Source organism: Eupeodes corollae, chromosome 3, assembly GCF_945859685.1.
Source record: "Eupeodes corollae chromosome 3, idEupCoro1.1, whole genome shotgun sequence".
Classification (NCBI taxonomy): Eukaryota; Metazoa; Arthropoda; class Insecta; order Diptera; family Syrphidae; genus Eupeodes; species Eupeodes corollae.
Window position 1 is genome coordinate 19,269,089 of NC_079149.1, and position 19,440 is coordinate 19,288,528.

General features: G+C 31.3%; 2 protein-coding genes across 2 annotated transcripts in view; both read right to left on the reverse strand.

Moving 5' to 3' along the window:
- Nucleotides 1–1,276, reverse strand: part of LOC129950999 (mucin-2) — a 48,543-nt gene extending 47,267 nt beyond the window's left edge. Inside the window, exon 1 of the mRNA XM_056062980.1 lies at nucleotides 95–1,276. The gene's annotated coding sequence lies outside the window, so the exon portion shown is untranslated. The remainder of the gene's footprint in view (nucleotides 1–94) is intronic.
- Nucleotides 1,277–17,829: 16,553 nt separating this feature from the next.
- LOC129950257 (coiled-coil domain-containing protein 130 homolog) lies at nucleotides 17,830–19,190 on the reverse strand. Its single transcript, XM_056062135.1, has 2 exons — nucleotides 18,479–19,190; nucleotides 17,830–18,422 (listed from the first exon to the last, which is right to left on the reverse strand). Exons 1-2 carry the CDS (start codon nucleotides 19,049–19,051, stop codon nucleotides 17,958–17,960), a joined length of 1,038 nt encoding a protein of 345 aa, XP_055918110.1. The 5' UTR covers nucleotides 19,052–19,190; the 3' UTR covers nucleotides 17,830–17,957.
- Nucleotides 19,191–19,440: the final 250 nt, after the last annotated feature.

Sequence of the window (19,440 nt, forward strand, 5' to 3'; positions counted from 1 at the left end):
GGAGAAGATTAATCCACTTTTTGAGAGATCTAGAGAGTTTTAAGGTTTCGAGAAAAAACACAACAAAAAAAAAGATTTAAAATAAAAATCCTACCTTTAATTAATATGACTGCTATTCCTAATAAAAGTGATTTATTTAAGTATCAGGTTTGATTTCAGATTGGGTCCAACTTTCCGGTGCGCAAGGAAAATAGTACAAGAAACGGTTTTATATTTTGTTCGTTCGTTAATCGTTACAGAGTACAGAGTTGTGTAGAGGAGCTTGTTGGAGCAATTATCATCTACCCGATCGCAATTCACCTTGTTCCAGCTACAGGTCCAGGTGTGGAATTCAACTTTTTAACACGCTATATACTCCGAATATCCTCAGCGCGACGAGTGTCCAGTTGCAGATAGGTAACCTGTTTAGTCTTCTTCAATTACAGAATGGACAGGGAGAAGGAAAATAAGAGGGATACGCGCGGCACAGTGGGGGGTATAGATTCCTTATTAGCACTAGGTATATGTGATCTTATGTTGCACTTTTGTCATATATAGGAGATTCAAGAAAGATCAACAAGACGGACGGCGACGACAAAATGATAGCAAAGACGTCAACGACGATGATGATGATGGCGACGTTTCGATTCACGCGATTCAATTCATATCATAAACGACATCCGGAATGCGCTTGCAGCTTCACATGAAGTAAAGATACTTCTTTTATTTCTTATTTTTTTGCTTTCAACTTTCTTGGATCACTCAGTGATGACGGGGTTCACTTTACAATCTTATTTTTTCCGTCTTGTTGTTGTTGTTGTTGTATTCACTAACCACGATGGTGGTGCCTTCATATAGATTTGCACCTCTCGCGAGCAATGAAAAGTAAGGCGGACGCAACCGAAGAATACAAAATATGAAGAATAAAAAGAATGAAAAATGTGGTTATGTGGCCCGATTCACATTCACTGGGTAAGTAGGCAAATTGTTTTCACCAAAATGATAAAACTATCGAATAATCTATATTTCACTCCCTTTGGAAATATGTGTACACAACCAATTAACTTTTATCACTTGTTTCAATATAATATTGACGGTTAACTTTCGTGCGTCACTGTATCTTATATAGATATTGTATCTTTAACAACAACGAATTTCATAAGAAAGTTACAAAACCAATTATTTTTTAGACCGAAACTGGAGAATTCTCTTTAGTCAAGTCGACGGCGACGACTGGTACGACGACGACGAGATCTTATAAACCGTGAATAGGAAAGGTATATATCGAAGCCTCAGCTCTGCACGATGGCTCAGTAAAAACTGACGCTTGGCAATTGGATTTCTTTCAGCAGACCCTCATTGCGACAAGAAAAAGATACGATACCATACCAGATCCAATTGTGGCTTCAGCCGGTTTTGAATTTTTGTATACCTTAACCTAACCACCAAGTCTTGTGAATGAGAGAGTGTAGTAGAGATATTTCAACTTCTCAAAACAACATGGCCATAGAAAAACCAAGAGAGTGCAAGTTAGTTAGGTACTTTTTATTCAAGCCTATATTGTTAGAAATGGCTTGACTTTGATAGAGCTTCTTAGTTATTTTTTTTCTTGTTATTTTCTATGAGCAATCTTTCTTTTGGCACCATAAACACTGGATGGTAGTATGTTTTGTCGCTCTTCCTAAGTGTAAAGTGGTTTTTCACTTTATCTTTTTTGTATTATATTTTTGTTTGTGCTATTTTTGTGCAGTGTTATCTCTTTTATTTGAAATTTCATATTGGTGTTTGAGGAATTTGTCTAAAACGTTTATAGGCACTTGTATCTTTAGATTTATATTTTCATAAAATGATTTATGGGAAAGAGAATTTTAATTCTTGTTGTAGGTATATCTGTTTTTAACACTCAATAAAATCGATTTGTATTGCAAGTGAAAGAAAAATTAAATACAAATTCGTATTTCGTTATTGAAAACATACACAAACTAACTTATATATTTTGTGATATTATTGCATTTAATACGAGTAGATCGCTACACACTCTCGAACCGACATGTTACCCAAGTTGCGCATCCCAAAATTCCTCAACTTTTTTATTTTAAATAATGGTTTTCGTTTTTCACAACCTGTTATCATGAATGATTTGCGTTCAAATCACTTGCCAATATACACTTGCCTTGAGAATAAAGTAGTGTGGTCCCTGCAAGTTATAATTTTTTTGCTTAGAATTGGAAACGTTATACCTCATATATATCTCAAAATTTAAACCAAAGTTTCTTTCGATTCCATTACTTCATTTGAACAGGTTGATGGTTTCATATATTCTTGTATGGAAGCTGTAAATAGAGCAGCTGAATTATCTATTCCTAAGACCCAATACTTTTATTCAAATCAAATTATATTACCCGATATTTGATAAGGGATCCAAACCTTTTTGGAAGGTGACGAAAATTATAAAAAAAAATTTCAATCATTCCTCCTCTTCGAGTCAATGGCTGTGTCCTTGTTACTCAATCTAAAAAAGTAACCGCATTAGCTGACTGTTTTTGCCAAAATCATTTACTCTCATCTCAGTGACATTGTGACTGAAAATATTGTTCAAGGTTAGCTTATTGAGCTCAATTTATTAGAGAGTTACATAAATAGTAACAACTTTTTTAAAAATAGTTCAGTGAAGGTTTTGATTAAACAATTAAAACCCAAAAAATCATCTGGTCTTGATGGTATGAGCAACAGGTTACTTAAAGACTTACCATCAAGTATCTAACAATGGTTTTCAGTTATTGTATGATTCTTTCGTATTTCCCAAATTATTGGAAGAAAGCTAAAGTTATAACTATCTGAAAACCTAGTAAAGCTAAGAATAATCCTAATAGTTAAAGGCCTATTAGCTTATTAAGTACGGGTGATAAACTGCTTGAAAGCTAATCAATCGAGGATAACTAAATCATATCGAGATTGCAAACATATACCCTAATTAGCAGTATAGCTTTAGACCTAGTCACTCCTCAAGCCATCAAATTTTAAGATTTAAAAATCACGTCAAAAGTAACCTTAATTCAAAATTATCGGTCTAGTCTGGTTCTTTTGGACATTGAAAAGGAGTTTGACACTGTTTGGCACGACGACGCACGGGTCAATTTACAAACTTATGATGTTTGGTTGTCTCTAGTACCTAATTAAATTAATAAAAAGCTTTTTACAAAACAGAAAGTTTGCTGTATTAGCAGGCAGTGTAAACTCTATTCTTTATGATATAGTTAGTGGAGTTCCACAGGACCTGTCTTGGAACCCATACTTTTCACCGTTTACGTGTCCGACCATCTTTAGACGCAAACACTAAATTTGCTATTTTTTCTGACGACAGAACACTTTTTTCGTCTAGCCTATTGCCTTAATGTGCTGTTAGTATTCTACAATACTCACTTAATACCCTACAAAACTATTTTCATAAGTGGAAAATCAAGGTCAATGCTCAAAAATGGAAAGCTATATGGTTTTCTCGGCGAAGAAAACCAGATTATTTGTCACAAACTTCGTTACAGCTAAACTCCGTCGATATGGCTCCTGGAAATTACGCCAGAATTTTTTTTGGAAAAAACGCCAGAAAATTTGTTCTGCTACAAAATGGAAAAAGAAGCAGAATCTTTTGTGGAAAATAAGCCAGAACCATTGGAAATTGTGCCAGACAGAAATGGAAAACAAAACCAGAAACCAAAATGGAAATTAGGCCAGAAAACCAATTGATATATTCCTAATATCAATTTGGAAAAAAGCCAGAAAATGTTTTGCATTTTAAAAGTCGCTACTTGGTCAATATTGTAGACATTTTATCACAACAGGAAAAAACAGCCCTAAACATGAAAAGGAAAAAAAGCCAGAAATAAGCCAAATAAGCCTTTTTTGCATTTCTGTAAATGGAAAAACGCCAGAAAATTTTTAGGAAAAAATGCATGAAATTCCGAAATTTTGCCAGAAAATTTTGGGATTTTTTCCTAGGAAAAAAAGCCAGAATTTTGTATGAAGAATTTTCTGGCGTTTTTTCCAAAAAAAAAATCTGGCGTAATTTCCGGGAGCTGTCGATATCACTTGGTCTGAAAACGATAAATACCTAGAGGTAAAACTTTACAAGAAACTGACTTTTGAAAAACATATCGCCAACACGATTAACAAAACTAATCTCTTAATACGGATTTTGTACCCGTTCATAAACCGCAAATCAGGTCTTGGTGTGCATAATAAAATTTTGATATTCAGAACTATTTTCTAGCCTACACCCACTTATGGTGCTCCAGTGTGGTTTGACTGCGCTGAAGCCTGCTTAAAAGAGTTTCAAAGAGTGCAAAACAAAAAATTAAAATTAATGCTTAATTTGCCAAGGCATTATTCTACAAGCAGGCTTCATTATAAGGCTAATGTTAAACAACTCCAGCTTGTAATTTTTGCAAGACAATTTTTAAATTTAGAAGATGTTCTTATTCTAATAATGAGCTAATTCTTAATCTCTTAAACTAGGTATTTTTTATATCGCCTTTGTGTTTATGTGCAATGTTTAGTTTTGAAGTACCAGATAAGGGTTTTTTCTTTTAGGTTTTCCCTTAAGAATAATTGTTTCTCAGTTAAATTATTTGTATGTTATTATTAACTATCTATATTAAAGCTGTAAAGAATCTAATTTTACATATCTCCTAAGTAAACATACGAGTATATGCAGATGTAAAATATTATGGAATTCCAATAATAAATAAATAAACTAACTTTAAATATTTTTTCTATATGATAGCCACATTTCGTTCGGATTGCTCATTTATTTAAAAGGCTATATAATTTATGGAAAAAACTTTGAGCTATTTATGTTAACACAGTTTTTAAAAGTAATTTTTTGTTGTAAAGAATTAGTCGTCTTGTATGCAAATGTATTTAAAACAGTTAGTTACAATGAAATGGAATTTTGGATCCGAAATCATCACTAAAAATGAATTAAAAAAAATGTTTAAAACCATGGAAGCATTTATTTTGAGGTTTGTAGAAAGCTAAGGACTCATAAAAAATGAGAATTTCCAGAAAGTACGTAAGTGAGATATTAAAATGATCTAAACTATATTTTACAAGATTTTTAATTTACAAAAGCATCATAAAATTTATTGTAAACCGTGTTGTCTACAAACGTAGTTTAAAAACCACAGTTTTCTTTAAATTTTTTCAAGATCTATATTCATAAAATCTGATGTGACAAAACAATTATAAGGAGAGTTTCGATTTTCGCGTTAAGTTATTCTTTTTTTTACACTTCAGAATTTTCAGAAAGTAAATATACGCAGGTGATGAGTACCGCATCGGTGCATCAATTTCAAGATTAATAAGTTGATAAAGAAATATTAAGTCATTATTAACAGATTGCATTTGCAGAAGCAGATAAGGATTTACCCAAGGAAGACCCTTAAGGGCAAACCGAATAAAATTATGTTGAATTGATTCTATACGTTTTCTATGAAGTTCGTAATAATAAGTCCATACCTGCGAAGTATATTCAAGATGAGGATGAAAATGATAATTGTGCAAAGAAAGAGTAACATAGAAATCATTGAACTCGTTTGCCCAGTGTTTTATAAAATCAACCTTAGAACTTGCTTTATTAACAATACAATTAATGTGATGTGTAAATTATAAGTTGGAACAGAAATGAACACCTAAATCTTTGAATGTGGAGAAGCGACAGAGTTTTTGCTGTGATATACAATAATCGAAAACACTACCGATTCGTTTTTTAGTAAAAGTTATCGTCTGGCATTTTAAAGGGTTGAGGGCAAGGCTGTTTTTTAAACACCAAAATGTAAAACTATCAATATTAATGACAGGCTTATTCTGAAAATGAACGTTCAAATCAAAATGCATATCGTACACTTCATGCTATTTTTGTCCAAATGAAAAATTGTGCAAAAAAGAAAGAGATGTGAAAACACCAGTTTAGGCTCTAACAGGTAAAGAACCGTCCTCCTCGACTCGTCGTTGTGGCCAACAATTGTGCCTCTCACGCTCTTCGTCAATGAACATTATGCATAAAGACTTGCATTTACATGCTTACAAGGAGCAATTGATTCAAGAACTAAAGCTTCTTGACCATATGAAGTGATGCCAATGGTAAGAATGGTGGCAAGATATGGCAACAGTGGATTATCAATTTTCACAGAAAATATATGAGGCACATTTTTACCCCAGGAGATTCGTCAACAAACAGAATTTCCGCATTTGGGCAAATGATAATTGAAGAGTGATTGTCGAAAAACCAATGTACCCACAAAAAGTGACTGTTTGGTGCGGTTTATGGACTGGAAGCATCCTCGGGCCGTATTTTTTTCAAAATGAGGCTGATATGGTAGTTACTGTGAATGGTGTTATATTTCGTGAGATGATAAGCAAGTTTGTATGGTCTGAATTGGATGATATGAACGTAGTACTATGTGATTTCAATAGGACAGTGCCACTTGTCACACAGCTAGCTAAATAATAGGTCTTTTGTGCAACAAGTTCAATGCCCGTGTTGTGGTTATTTGGAAGATAAGGTGTAGGGCGATATGACATAAGCAACAATTCAAAAGCTAAAGGATGACATAATTCGGCACATTTACGTCGTAAACCTCAATTATCATTCAGAGCCATCGAAAATATGGACCATCCGAATGAAAGTGCAACGCCGAGTTAGAGACCCCCATTTGGCTAATATTCTGTTCCATACATAATGGATCCACACCAGTAATATCACAATAAAGAGAAATATCAATAATTTCCTATATAATTTGTGTTTTGTTCAAAATCAATTTTTGGCCTTAAAATTTAACAACCCTTTACCAATGAGGAATAGGATCGAATAGAAAATGGAGCCCTGGGGCACATTAATATTTATTTTGAGGGTTTTAATTTATGACATCTTAATCCTTTAATGTAATATTGTTTAGTTTGTACTAACAATGTTAATAATATCACCAGATTCCAAAGGTTGTCGCAAATGGTCGGTCAACTCAATTTCTAGAGATTTATCTATAATTTCTTGAGAATATTTTGCTAGAAATAATTAACTTATTGTAAGTGTGTAAAGATGTGGTATATAAGTGGGAGAGATATAGAGCACTGTAAACGGTGACAATAACAAATCACCAAAAAAGTTTTTTTAATTTATTGAAATTAATTCCTTAAAATTATAAACATATCGCTTATTATGACAATACTAAAAAAAACAGTGAAAAATATTCTTTGTGACACCATCCTTCTCCAATACAAACAAGCTGGATGGTTTGACCACTCGAAAGCACGCCACGTCTGTGTGAAAAACATAAAGTGCTCAAATCTAAGCCGGAGAGACTTATTGATAGTCAGTGGGTATAATATATTTTCATCTCGAAATTTGCTATTTAGAATAATGGTTTCTCGTCTTGCCGAAACTCCGAGCATTATGTAGTCATAAACGGTTCTTTGTTCTTCATTTATTAGTGAGACATTGTGAGCAACAATCGCTACCATTTCTACAGTTTTGTTGAATGTATACCGAAATAACTAAGTGGTAAGTTAGCGTCACTGAATACTATCGCAAGATCGTTGCACCGTGTTCGAAGTTGATGCAATTAAACCATAGCACTTTGGGATATAAAAAATAGATACAAACTTATTCTCAGACCTACCGAATGTGTATGCAAAATTTTATTGAAATTGGTTAAGCCGTTTCGGAGTAGTATGGCAACTAACACTGTGACAGGAGAATTTTATATATTAGATATTTACTTAAGATTTTAATTGAAATTAGTTTAATCCTAAGCAATCCATTTTCGTAAAGGGTAAAAATAAACACTTCAAGCGAAAGTTGTCAAATGCCACTAAATTGAAGTCACGAAAGAAATGATTTTTTATAATTTTTTCTTAGAGCAAGAATATACAACTTTGTCTTGATTCAATTTTTGCCTGTGTCCGCTACATTTTTTAGTGCACGTCACTTAGACGAATTTTATAAGTCAATTTTGTTCCTTAATCAATATTTTTGTTTTATAGAACTTCCATTAATCGACAATCAAACTAAAATAAAAACTAAAAACCTTTTAATTTAAAAGACAATCGAAAAACTGCAAAATATTATTAAATTGTAACCCATTTAAAATATGAGCTGCCTCTTAATGTACATTGAGAGTTTTTTGTTTACAATATTATTACTGCGTAGTCACTATCGATGATCAGAAAATTGATGAAGAAAACAATAATTAGGTTGATTCTTATTTTCTTGAGCAAAGCAAAAAAAAATAGGCCTAGTGATCTGCTTTTATTTGTTTCTATTGGAATTCAATGGAAAAAAGGCAAACATCACGCATGAAATACTCTCGATTGCAAACAATCAATCTAATAGTTAGGCACATTTTTCTTTTGTTCTTTCATTATTTATTGAGTTCTTTTCACTGCCTTCTTAATACAAAATAATAATATGCCAATTATAAGAAAAAATACGTATGAATTATAATTGAATTATAAAAACTTAGAAATACCTTCCAAGAAGGAAAAGAGAGAAGAATAAAGTCTATATAAATTCTATTTAGTAATTTTAGCTTATTCCTAACATAAAATTACATATTTTATTAAAGTCTGCACCAAGACAAATCAATAAAAATCTTAAAATCAATTTTTTATTCAGAAGGTTCTAAATAGACAAAAGAGCTGAGCATGAAACTCGAAAACAATACATTCTGTTTTAAATCTATTTATTTATTAAAAATTCTTTAAAGGGTTCATTTATATCATAATCATAACTGATTTTTTTTAAATACATACCTTACCTTTGAAGATGACTTTTACTCTAATTTGTTTACCGGATCTTATATAACTAAAGTCTTGACTTTCTTAAAAGGTATTTCATCTATTTACATAATTATTTAATTTTACGTGCAAATTTAAATCACTTTTATTTGTATATTAATGAAATACAAATTATAAAATTACTAATTATTCAAATCATGATTTAATAGTCATGCCTGAAGTCCAATTCCAAATGAGATTAATATTCAAGAAGCTTTCAGTTAAAATTGGAGTTATAAACATAACTGCAAAATCAAAATTATTAAAAAACATTTCACATATAGAATTATGTTCACGTGCATATGTGCCTTATACTGTTATATGCGTAACAAACTATTGTAATATTGTCACCATAAGACATCACAACAATGCACCATAATCAGTAATGTTGTTAATTGCGTAATTATTGTGTTGTTGTTTTTTTTTCTATCATTATTTATTTTTAAGTTTAATTGTTTATATTCATACTGAAAAAAAAAACACTTTCACTGATTTGTTTTTTTCTTTTAATAAACCAATCAGTGTCTGCATAGTGCAGAAGTCTTTACAACCATGTAGTTATTTTATCTTAACATGTTAAATAACCATAAGAAACTAAGGGAAACGGAAACAATTTAATGGGTTATTAGAAAGGCATTATTGTGGGCAATTTATTTGAGTTTTTTTTTTAATGTTAAATCAAAACAAGTACGTACCTTTGTACGTATGTTAACAAATGTAAGCATACAAATAATGCGCTAATTGAACTTTTATTTGATTACAATTAAATTATAGTTAAGATTAATTTTCCCTTTCGATGGGAAGAAGGTTTTTTTGTTGATGAAGTAAAATCTACCTACGCAGTTGTGAGAAGGTTGTTTGTTTTTCTTTTCTCCTTTGAAAGTGAATTCCATTTTTATGTAAAATAACAAACTTTAAAGGTCATATATAATTTATAATGATTTTCTATTCTGAGCTAATCTTATAGTAAGTAATGCGATTTTTAACGGAAGCATTTACATCTTTTGTATACACCATCGTTAAGTTGCATATTCATCCTTATTTTTACGATTGGTGTTTTAAAGAAACAATTAGTAAACTATACAAGGAGCTGTTGGGTAGTAAACTGTTTTTGTAATAAAAAAGACCCTTCAATGTTGTCTTTGCCCTCCACCCATCCAAAATTGTTCTACCGGAAAGTTACCTATCGCCTTCAGTGTTTTATGTCGTTTTTTCAGTAATTTCCTTAAAACTACAACCGTAATAAAGGTAATTGTCTTTCTTTATTTTAGGCCGTTTGGAGAACTTATTCAATGTAATTATATCGACAAGACAAAATTTCAGTTTAGCAAAAAATCATGTCAAACGATCAAAGAACTTTAAGTTCATTCTCAAATACACGAAGAAGAGAGTTAAGGATTTTAGTGAAAGCACTATGAGCTATAATAGTTTTGTTTTATCCTCTGGAGCTAGGCAAATTTTTTGAATTAAATGAAAAACATGTGCTGGGGACTGAATTGGGACCCTTAGCAATGCAATGGCAATTAATGAGGATTCACTGAAAACAATCAACCGAAGCACTCATACAATTAAGCTATAATTAGTCTCCATAATAAAATGTACTTAATGGAAAGCCCATTCAAATTATTTGAATTTAAAATAGTGGAACATGCAAGGGCGTATCCATACTTTTAATCAAGGGGGTTCACACACTTAGATGAGTTTTTATTCACCGCTTCAAAATATTCTTTATTGGAGGCAAACAAAATTTAAACAACATAATGTGGATCTTAATCTTACATTTACAGATTTCAATTGCTAAAGTGGCCACTTTAGTTATCAAATTATTTTAGAACACTGTTGTCCAGCAAGGTATGGTCTAACTATTTAATTTGAATGACTCTCTACATATGAAAGCATTCCAAGATTCCAACAATTTTTTAAATATGCCATATTTAAGAGCTAAAACACAATAGTTTCACGCAGAAATGTAAGAAATTGTTTTGAAACGTAGCTTTTTTTTCGAAAAATAAAATATACTTTTCTTGTTTTCATTTCTATTAATGCAAAGAGCGCTACAAAAATTCAAGAAAGACGATCTGATATGAAGATCTGTTGGGCTTTTTTTGCATAGTTTTATCGGGCTAAACTTTCGGGAGTCTATTATTACTATCGCTATCAGACTGACTTAATCGTATTTTGATCTTAAAGGAGTCAACAAAACTTAAAAATTGTAGAGAGAAAAATGCTTGGTTCTTGAATATTTGAGTGGCACTCACAAATTACACGTTTCAGAATCTATTTTCACTTCAAATCTCAAGAAAGCTTTTATATCAATAAATATGAAATGTTTACTATGTTTGTCAATCAGCAATTGGTTTAACAAATTGTCATTTTTGCTGTTTGTGGGACATTTATACTATTGAAATTCGCATTTAAATCTCAGTTCTAGGCATCCAAAGCAAATTCACTTCAAAAGTAGATTTATTTAATTTTTTAAGATATTTTAAGATCTTTTGTATTCAACAGCAAATCAATTTTGAAAGAAATAAAATGCACGACTGGGTCGCTAGTACATGATAATGTCTTCCAAAAAGTCTGTTTAAAAATATTTCCTATATTTTAAGATTTAAAAATGTAACTTATTTTGTTTTCTCGAAAATCATTTTAAATTTTGTCTTAAAAATATTTTTGGTAAGCACTTATTAAAGTGCTTGTAGAGTAGAGTTTTGTAAACAAAATTAATATTTTTTTTAAAATAAAAAATAACGACATTTTTGATCATCAAAAATCATTTGATCATCGACAAGAGCTTGCACAGAAAAAGAAGATTATTGAAATCGGTCAATTAGTTCTTGAGAAACCTTATAAAAATGAAGGTTTTATGGGGGGGATACCCTTCTGAAAAACTATGTTTTTCTTGTAGAAAGAAGAAAAAATAAGAACACAAAATTTAGAGAATTTTTTTTTAAAAACTCACATATTTTTAAATTGACGATTTCTTATTCAAGGTTTCTTCTTAAGAACCTGAATATTTGCTCTTTCTCTTAGATACAAATTTTATGAAAATAAATCTTTTTGACTAAAGTTTTTTCAAATTCTAAATTGCGTAAAAGCAAAAATTTAAGTTGTTTTTGACAGCAAACCACTTTTTTGGTGAATATCTTTAAATTACTAATAAATCTATAGATGAAATCTTTACTTATACAACTTAACTGTATAAGCTTTATAGCTCATATGACCCCCTCTGGATCGTCCATTGGTCAAAAGTTGATGAATTTATGCTTTTATTGGAATAAGGCTAAATATCCGGTTCATATTATGTTCTTGGTCCAGTCTTCAGTTAAAAGTAGTACTTTTAGCAACAAAGTTTAAGGAAGTAAAATACAAATTTTGTTTTCATATACAAAATGTAATGGGAGTCAAACCCTTTAACGAACTACGATTATTTTTTAATTAAAGGGAATTTCTTCGGAAAAAAAAGCAAACAAATTATCTCCCAGGGGGGTCATGACCCCTACGATCAACCTACCACCCTGGAACCGCCATTGGGAATATGTCTAAGGTGAACTTAAAAGAAACAGAGGAGCCAAAAACAAGGACATCTTAAGGTTAAAATTAAAACTAATTGATGGTATTCCACAAGGTGAAGGTGGTTAGTTCTATATTGAAAGATGCAATTATGTTGACTAAAATAAATGTGGAACGACGACGACCATGATTTTAAGGACCAGCAACAATTTTTCCCATTACAAAAATACAGTACCTACCATTCTTAATTTATTTATTTATTACATCAATTAGAGTTAACAGTATACTCAATAGACAAGTTTTATTTAAAATATTATGTTATAAACTAAGAACGTAAAGTTAAAAAAATAAACTATGCATATATTTGAACGTATTTCTATTAGTATGAAAATTAAAGTCAATATAATTTGATAAGTTATTAATTTCTCTAACACTTCGAGTTAATGGTTCGTTAAAGTAAGTATTCTAGAACTGACCATACATAACTTATAAAGAGAAGCTTCAAAATATAAGGATTGTGTAATTCACAGAGTTTCGATAAATAAGACCAAGCATGGACTTCGATTTCTTAACTAAAAATTCAATATTCTTGCGAAAGTTTAATTTATGGTCAAAAATAACACAAAGCTCTTTTTTTGTAAAAACTTTTTCAAGTGTATGATTTCCAATGTTATAATTGTAGTAAATCGAAAATTGGCGGTGAGTGAAAGAGAGTGATTGACATTTAGGAATATTCAGATTTAATTGATTTATCTTACACCAGTCAGAAAGTTTTTCATTTCCTTTTGCAAAAGATCGCAATGCCTTGTACTTTGTATACGTCTAAAAAAATTCGGATCATCTGCAAACAGGAGACACATTGAGTTTTGAAGTACATTAGATAAGTCATAAATGAAAACGAGGAATAAGATCGGACCTAAATGGCTTCCCTGGTGAACCCCTAATGAAACAATTATAGGATTTGTTAGATTTGAATCAATATGTACAAACTGACAATGATTAGTTAAATATGTTTTTAGCCAGTTAAGCATATTAGAATGAAACCCGATTTTTTTAAGTTTTTTCAATAGAATATGGTGATGCGCCCTGTCAAATGCCTTAGCGAAATCTGTGTAAATAACATCCACATGGTGATACTTCTCTATTATTATATAATTCACTACATAATTAGTAAAAATAGCTAAGTTCGTAGAAGTGGATCTACCAGATACGAAACTGTGTTGAAAAAGAGATATTATTTCTTTGAGTAAAAATTTTAGTTTTCCGCAAATTATCTTTTCACATAACTTCGGTATCGCACATAGTTTACTAATAGGCCGATAGTTACAAACTTCTTGTTTAGAACCATGTTTATGGATTGGTTTTATGTAGGAAGTTTTCCATTCAGAAAGAAACAACCCATGATGAAGTGAGTTATTAAAAAAGATGCATAATATTTTGCAACAAGCAGAAGCACACTTTTTTAAAAGAATAGGGGGAATTCTATCAGGGCCAACATTATTATCTTCGTTTAACTTATTTAATGCATTCCGTACTTCTGGTAAAGTTATACTTAAGTGTCCTATGATTATATTGCTAAAGGAGTGTTCATCAGAAAAAGTCAAGTTATTATTTGAATTAATATAATTTGATTTAAAAACTCAGAGAAAGCATGTCAGTTAGATTATTTAAAGTCGATCCTGAATACTGCATACATTTTGGTATTCCATTAGATTTTCTTTTATTAATTAATTATAAAGGCCCAGAAATATTTGCTATTGGAGTTAAGTTTATATTCAATTTCATTGATATAATGCTTATATAGGAATTAATTAAAAACATTAAAATTCTTCTCCAAATTTAAGTAATTTGTACGCAGATTGGAATTACATGGAGATTTTCTTGAAAGTTTGTATGCTTTATTTTTTATTATTTAAATTATTAAGCTGTCTGTTATACCAAGGAGGTTAAGATGCGTTAAAACAAATAATTTTAAGCACGTATAGATCAATACCCTCTTTCAGGTAGCTTAAGAAATTATTACAGTATTCTGATAAATTTTGACATTCGATCGTGTCTGGTGGCAACGAAAAATTGTTAATATAACTCGAAAAGTTATTGAAATCAGCTTTCGAAAAGTTGTATTTAATTCGATCTTGATTTGGTTTAAAAAAGTTAATAACATTGAATTCAAAAGTAAAAGCCACATGGAGAATTGAATTTAAAAAAATAGGAGAAAGGCTATTATTGACTGATACACAAAGTTCTTTATTTCAAATAAAAAATCAAGTGTTCTTTCTAAACTGTTTTTATACTTGTTAATTTGAACTAAATCAAAAGAGGTAAAAGAATCAACAACTAAACATTCATTTTCAAGCCTAATATTATATGGAATAAGATTAAGATCATCTGAATCATAAATGCAACAAAGATTAGGCAGATTAAAATTACCAAGAATTGTAACATGTTGATCGTTTTTTGGTTTAGAAAGATAAAAAATACAATTATTTATGTGTGCCTCATATAATTCTAACGAGCTATTGGGTGGAATGTACATAAAAATATAAAAACCTCCTTGCAACTATTTAATGATACCTTAATTCATTTTGTTTCTAACTCTCTCAAAAATAGACAGTTAATAAGTATTTTTTTTTAATTTGCTTATGCCTTTCTCAATAAACTTTTAATTGAATTTGCGAATAGAATTTGCAAGCTAAGATTATTTTTATTATTTTTGACCACCACTGTGTTTTAAATGAAATTTATAATAACACTGGTCTGTCCCACAAAACAAACCAATACTTTTTTAAAGGTTTAAGTTGTACTGAATTAAAACCTTGCTTATAATAATTTGTCTGTCATATCAGGTTTTTAAAATATGCTTCTTTTATTGAATGTTATAGACAACCAACAACGGTATCTTTTTAAGGCTGAGGTAATACACAACACAGTTCTTAATAATAAATTGTATGACGATGATTCTGCAAAGTTCAAATTATTTTCATCTAGAAACAGTTTAAGGGCCCTGTTATGTCTTGTGAGTCGAACTTAGGTGGAACGTTTTTGAGAATTTTTAGTTCGGTGTTATTACGAACGGCAACAAATTCGCCAACATTTAAAATTAAAAATTAATGTAATAAATTAGTAAATAATAAGAAGATGAAATTATGAGAAAAGAAAACCTACGACGCACGTATATATTAACAAGAAGTTAAACAGATACTTCCAAGTTAAAACCCACATCAAGTATCAGATAATTTGTTTTGGATAGGTAGATTTTTAGATACCTTGTTGAACGAGTTGGATAGCTGTATTGTCATCAGGTACAATAATGTTTTATTGCAATAAAGAAGCTATAAGCCAACATTGAATTTTCATTCAGTTTACAAAGTCGGAAAAACCGCACCACGAAATTCGATCGTAATAAAATTGTATGAAATTTTCCATCAGGAACGTGTTTCGCAATAGTTTTTTTTTTCGGGCCTCGTAAGTTTACGATTACGTAAAACGGGCTAAGAATCTTACTTAGATTTTGGAAATTCCCATTAGTTATGCTTATGAGTCTTTATTTGACTCATTTGATGAAGTCTTGTGAAAAATTGAATTTATTGTTTTATTGGTTTTGAAAAATAAATTTTAAATCTAATATTTATTTCTGATTTGAAATCCGAAAACTGTTCTTTATTTTTTTTGTTCCTAATATAGTTTTTCAATAAATTTAAAATGCTTTCGATATGAAAACAAAATTTATTTCAAACCGTTTCGCCTTTTTCTTTTGGGAACCGTGTAAGCATAAATAATTTAGCTTTTCCTGAATATTTATGTAAGGTTTACGAAATCTAACAAATTAAGAAAATTTTTTTAAAAATTGAAACAAATACTTACAGTATTTAAACTGAATATTGAAGATAGCGATTTAGCTTTGAGAAACCCTCACCTTCACGAACTTTATTGAAAATGAAAAACTACCTCATGAATATTGATAGCCTCAAAAAGACCAATAGCCGGTATCAAATTTTGAGAGTGGAGTGATAACCAAAATGCATACATATGGACCGTGGTCGGGGGTGAGCGTTCGGAAATAAAGTGAAAAGTTATGAGGGACTTGACTTGAAAAAGTGCATTTAAAAAATTATTAAAATCCTTCTACGAAGCATAAGGCTGCAACCAATATATCTAGGACAAACTTTTTTGTAATCAGGATTTTCCTAATTTTGTTTATATTACTCATGTGGTTATCATCTTTGAACGCTTACCCAAATTGCGACTGCAAAAAAACTGCCAGACTACTGGTCAAGCCCAAGATACCCCTATTACCATATCGAATGAACAAACGTGTGAGATATTTGTATTACCGTTGGCGAAATGAGAACCGTTGTTGCGACTTAAATGTCAAACATTTTTCGAACATTGATCTCACTCTATTGTCGTTATCGAATCTTCGTTGATGTGAACGTCATTCCTGTTATTATTTGTTGAACGTTCATTGATACAACAACGTGTCAAGAACTGATTTAAAATTACTGGAGTTCCATACAAAGGAATCATGGGTTGATCCAGGATATCTTAAGTCAGCATAACGAATACACATTTTATGGTCATACTCCTTAAAAACTTGAGCTAAAAACCAAAAGCTACTCTCGGGGAAAAAACTTGTCTGCTAAGATACTGATTCTTATATGGATTCCGTCAACACATCCTAATACTCCTGGTAACCTGGCCGTTAAAAAAAGTAGTTTCATGCGTTTTGTTTCTCATCGGATGACATGTTGAGACTGATCCAGGTTGGACATATAATTTGTTTTAAATTGCACACACAACTTCTTTTAATACTAAGGAAACCGGGCATTGTGACAGGCCTAAGTCAAAATATTTTCCTAGGCTGCTCTAATAATATTCAGTTTAAAATATAATCTGAAACTTAAGGAATAATTATGACTTAAAAAATGAACTTTGAATAGATACAAAATATTTGTTCTACTTACAGATAATTAGGGAGTTCCAAGAAATTAGAGTTGTCTCGAATATTCTTGCGTAATCGAAGAATTCTTACTTTTTTTCTGTAATTTTCGTTTTCTCCAAAAAAACAAATCTATGTTGCTTATCATTTTTATTAAATATGAAAATTATCAATTAATGAACACATTTTTTTAAACATTCATGACTTGACGTTTATTTACACCTATTTTTTTTTTTTTTTTGTATGGTAGCACCGAATTTCGAACTCGAATTGTAAAGTTCGCCAACCATGGTATGTCGAATGTGTTCGTTCGCCAATGAAAATATCTCACGATATACCCATAATAGGGGTATATAGTGGAACTTCCACTGAAATGGATGGTTCAAGGAGGCATCCCAAGCTAAATTTCTACCTTGGCTCGTTTAAAGTATTCCAATATTGTGAGTAAATGTTTAGACAATTTCTGAAGCTTCATACTTTTTGTTCATCGCTCCTATGGCGGTCCATAACCTACCATGCAAACACCAGATTTATTCTACTCTACTATTAGCTCTAGAACTCGGTAAAAAAATATAAAACAAATGTTTGTAATCCTTTTTTGTAAACATATATTTAAATTATATAAAGACTAGCAAATAACATTTCTTAAATTAAAAAATCCTTCCAATTATTTATTGTTTGTGCAAATGATTGAATAGACTTAATCACTACTTGAGCTTGAATAATCACACACAAGTCCCAGACTACTCTTTTTAATTTCACATCCATTGTTGGTGGTTTGATCAGTTTTTAAGTCTTTACTGTCTTCATCTGTTTCACGTAATTCACACGTCGTTTTCTTTTCTGCTTCGGTAGGCTTTTGTTGTGCATCATCTTCCTTCTTCTTTTTGATACCCAAGTCTTTTAAACTAAGTTTTGAATTGATGAGCTTTTGTCTTTTTAAACCACCAAATGTAGTTTGTGTGGAACTGGGAAGAGCTGGCCTCGTCAGAATATCCAGTCTCTTCTCCTCCTCTCGTTCCTTGGCTGGTTTGGATTGTAGTTTCATGAGAGCTGCCATTTGACGATCTTGTTCACTCTCAGGCAAGAGTCCGATTTCCAGACTGCTTCTTTGCAATAATTTGTCATCCAACTCCTTTTGGATCTTTATTTCTTTTTTCTGTTTCTGAAAAGACATTAAAATTGAAAAAATTTAGTTTCCTTGGATTTGTTCAAACTTACTCTAAACTCAGCTCGAAGTTTTGAATTCGCTTCATAACAGTCGTCCCAGACGTTTTCGTTTCTTTCAAAAAGTTTCTCCAACACCGGCTTCGCATCTTCACCTGATTTGATGTCCTTCGCTAAATGTTCCAACTTATACATCGGATCATCGAACAATCGCTTCTGAACTTCCTTCGTCTCGGGGACAACTTGTTCATTTTGCAATGGATCCCAACGATTCTCCTGTCTTCTTGCCCCGGATATTATAACATAATCTAGATTCCCAGGATCTGTTTTGATTTCAAAATGATTGTCACACAAATGGCACTTCATTCGGAACTGGTACACCGGAGTGGAGTAATACATTCCGACTTTCTTCTTCTCAGCATTGTACCGGACACCCATTCCAATGTGATTGTTACATCCTTCACACCAGATATTATAGGGCATTTCAAAACGGATAATCAGGATTCCTACATGGAGCTTTCGAGCTCGCTCACGCAAGGCGTGAGTTCCCAGGAACTTATTGAGACCACCTCGTTTTGGATCATAGTCCGGTGGATAGTATTTGTTTTGACCCTTGCGTTCACCCATTGTTTAGGTTTTATATAAATTTAGTGACTTTTAAAAAATAGGAGTAATATTTTGTTTATCGAATGAAGCCTTCGTTACCAAACGTAAATAAAGTAAGACGAGAAAATTGAAAAGTGCTTTTAAATTTCATAAACAGAAATGACATTTGCAGTGATGCCAATTCTGTTCATTGTCTTGCTTCATTGAAAGTAATAGAATTTACGATATAAGATTAAAAGACGTCAGTTAGGTCATGACTACATAGGATACATTTCTTTTTCATGATTTTTCATCTCCTATATCCTTAAACTCTCTTCTACATGGCCAGTTATAGCTCCCAATCGGCTTTTATTATTGAAATCAACCAATAGTCGCTTATTGCGATGATTTAAGAAATGTTTCCTGATTGA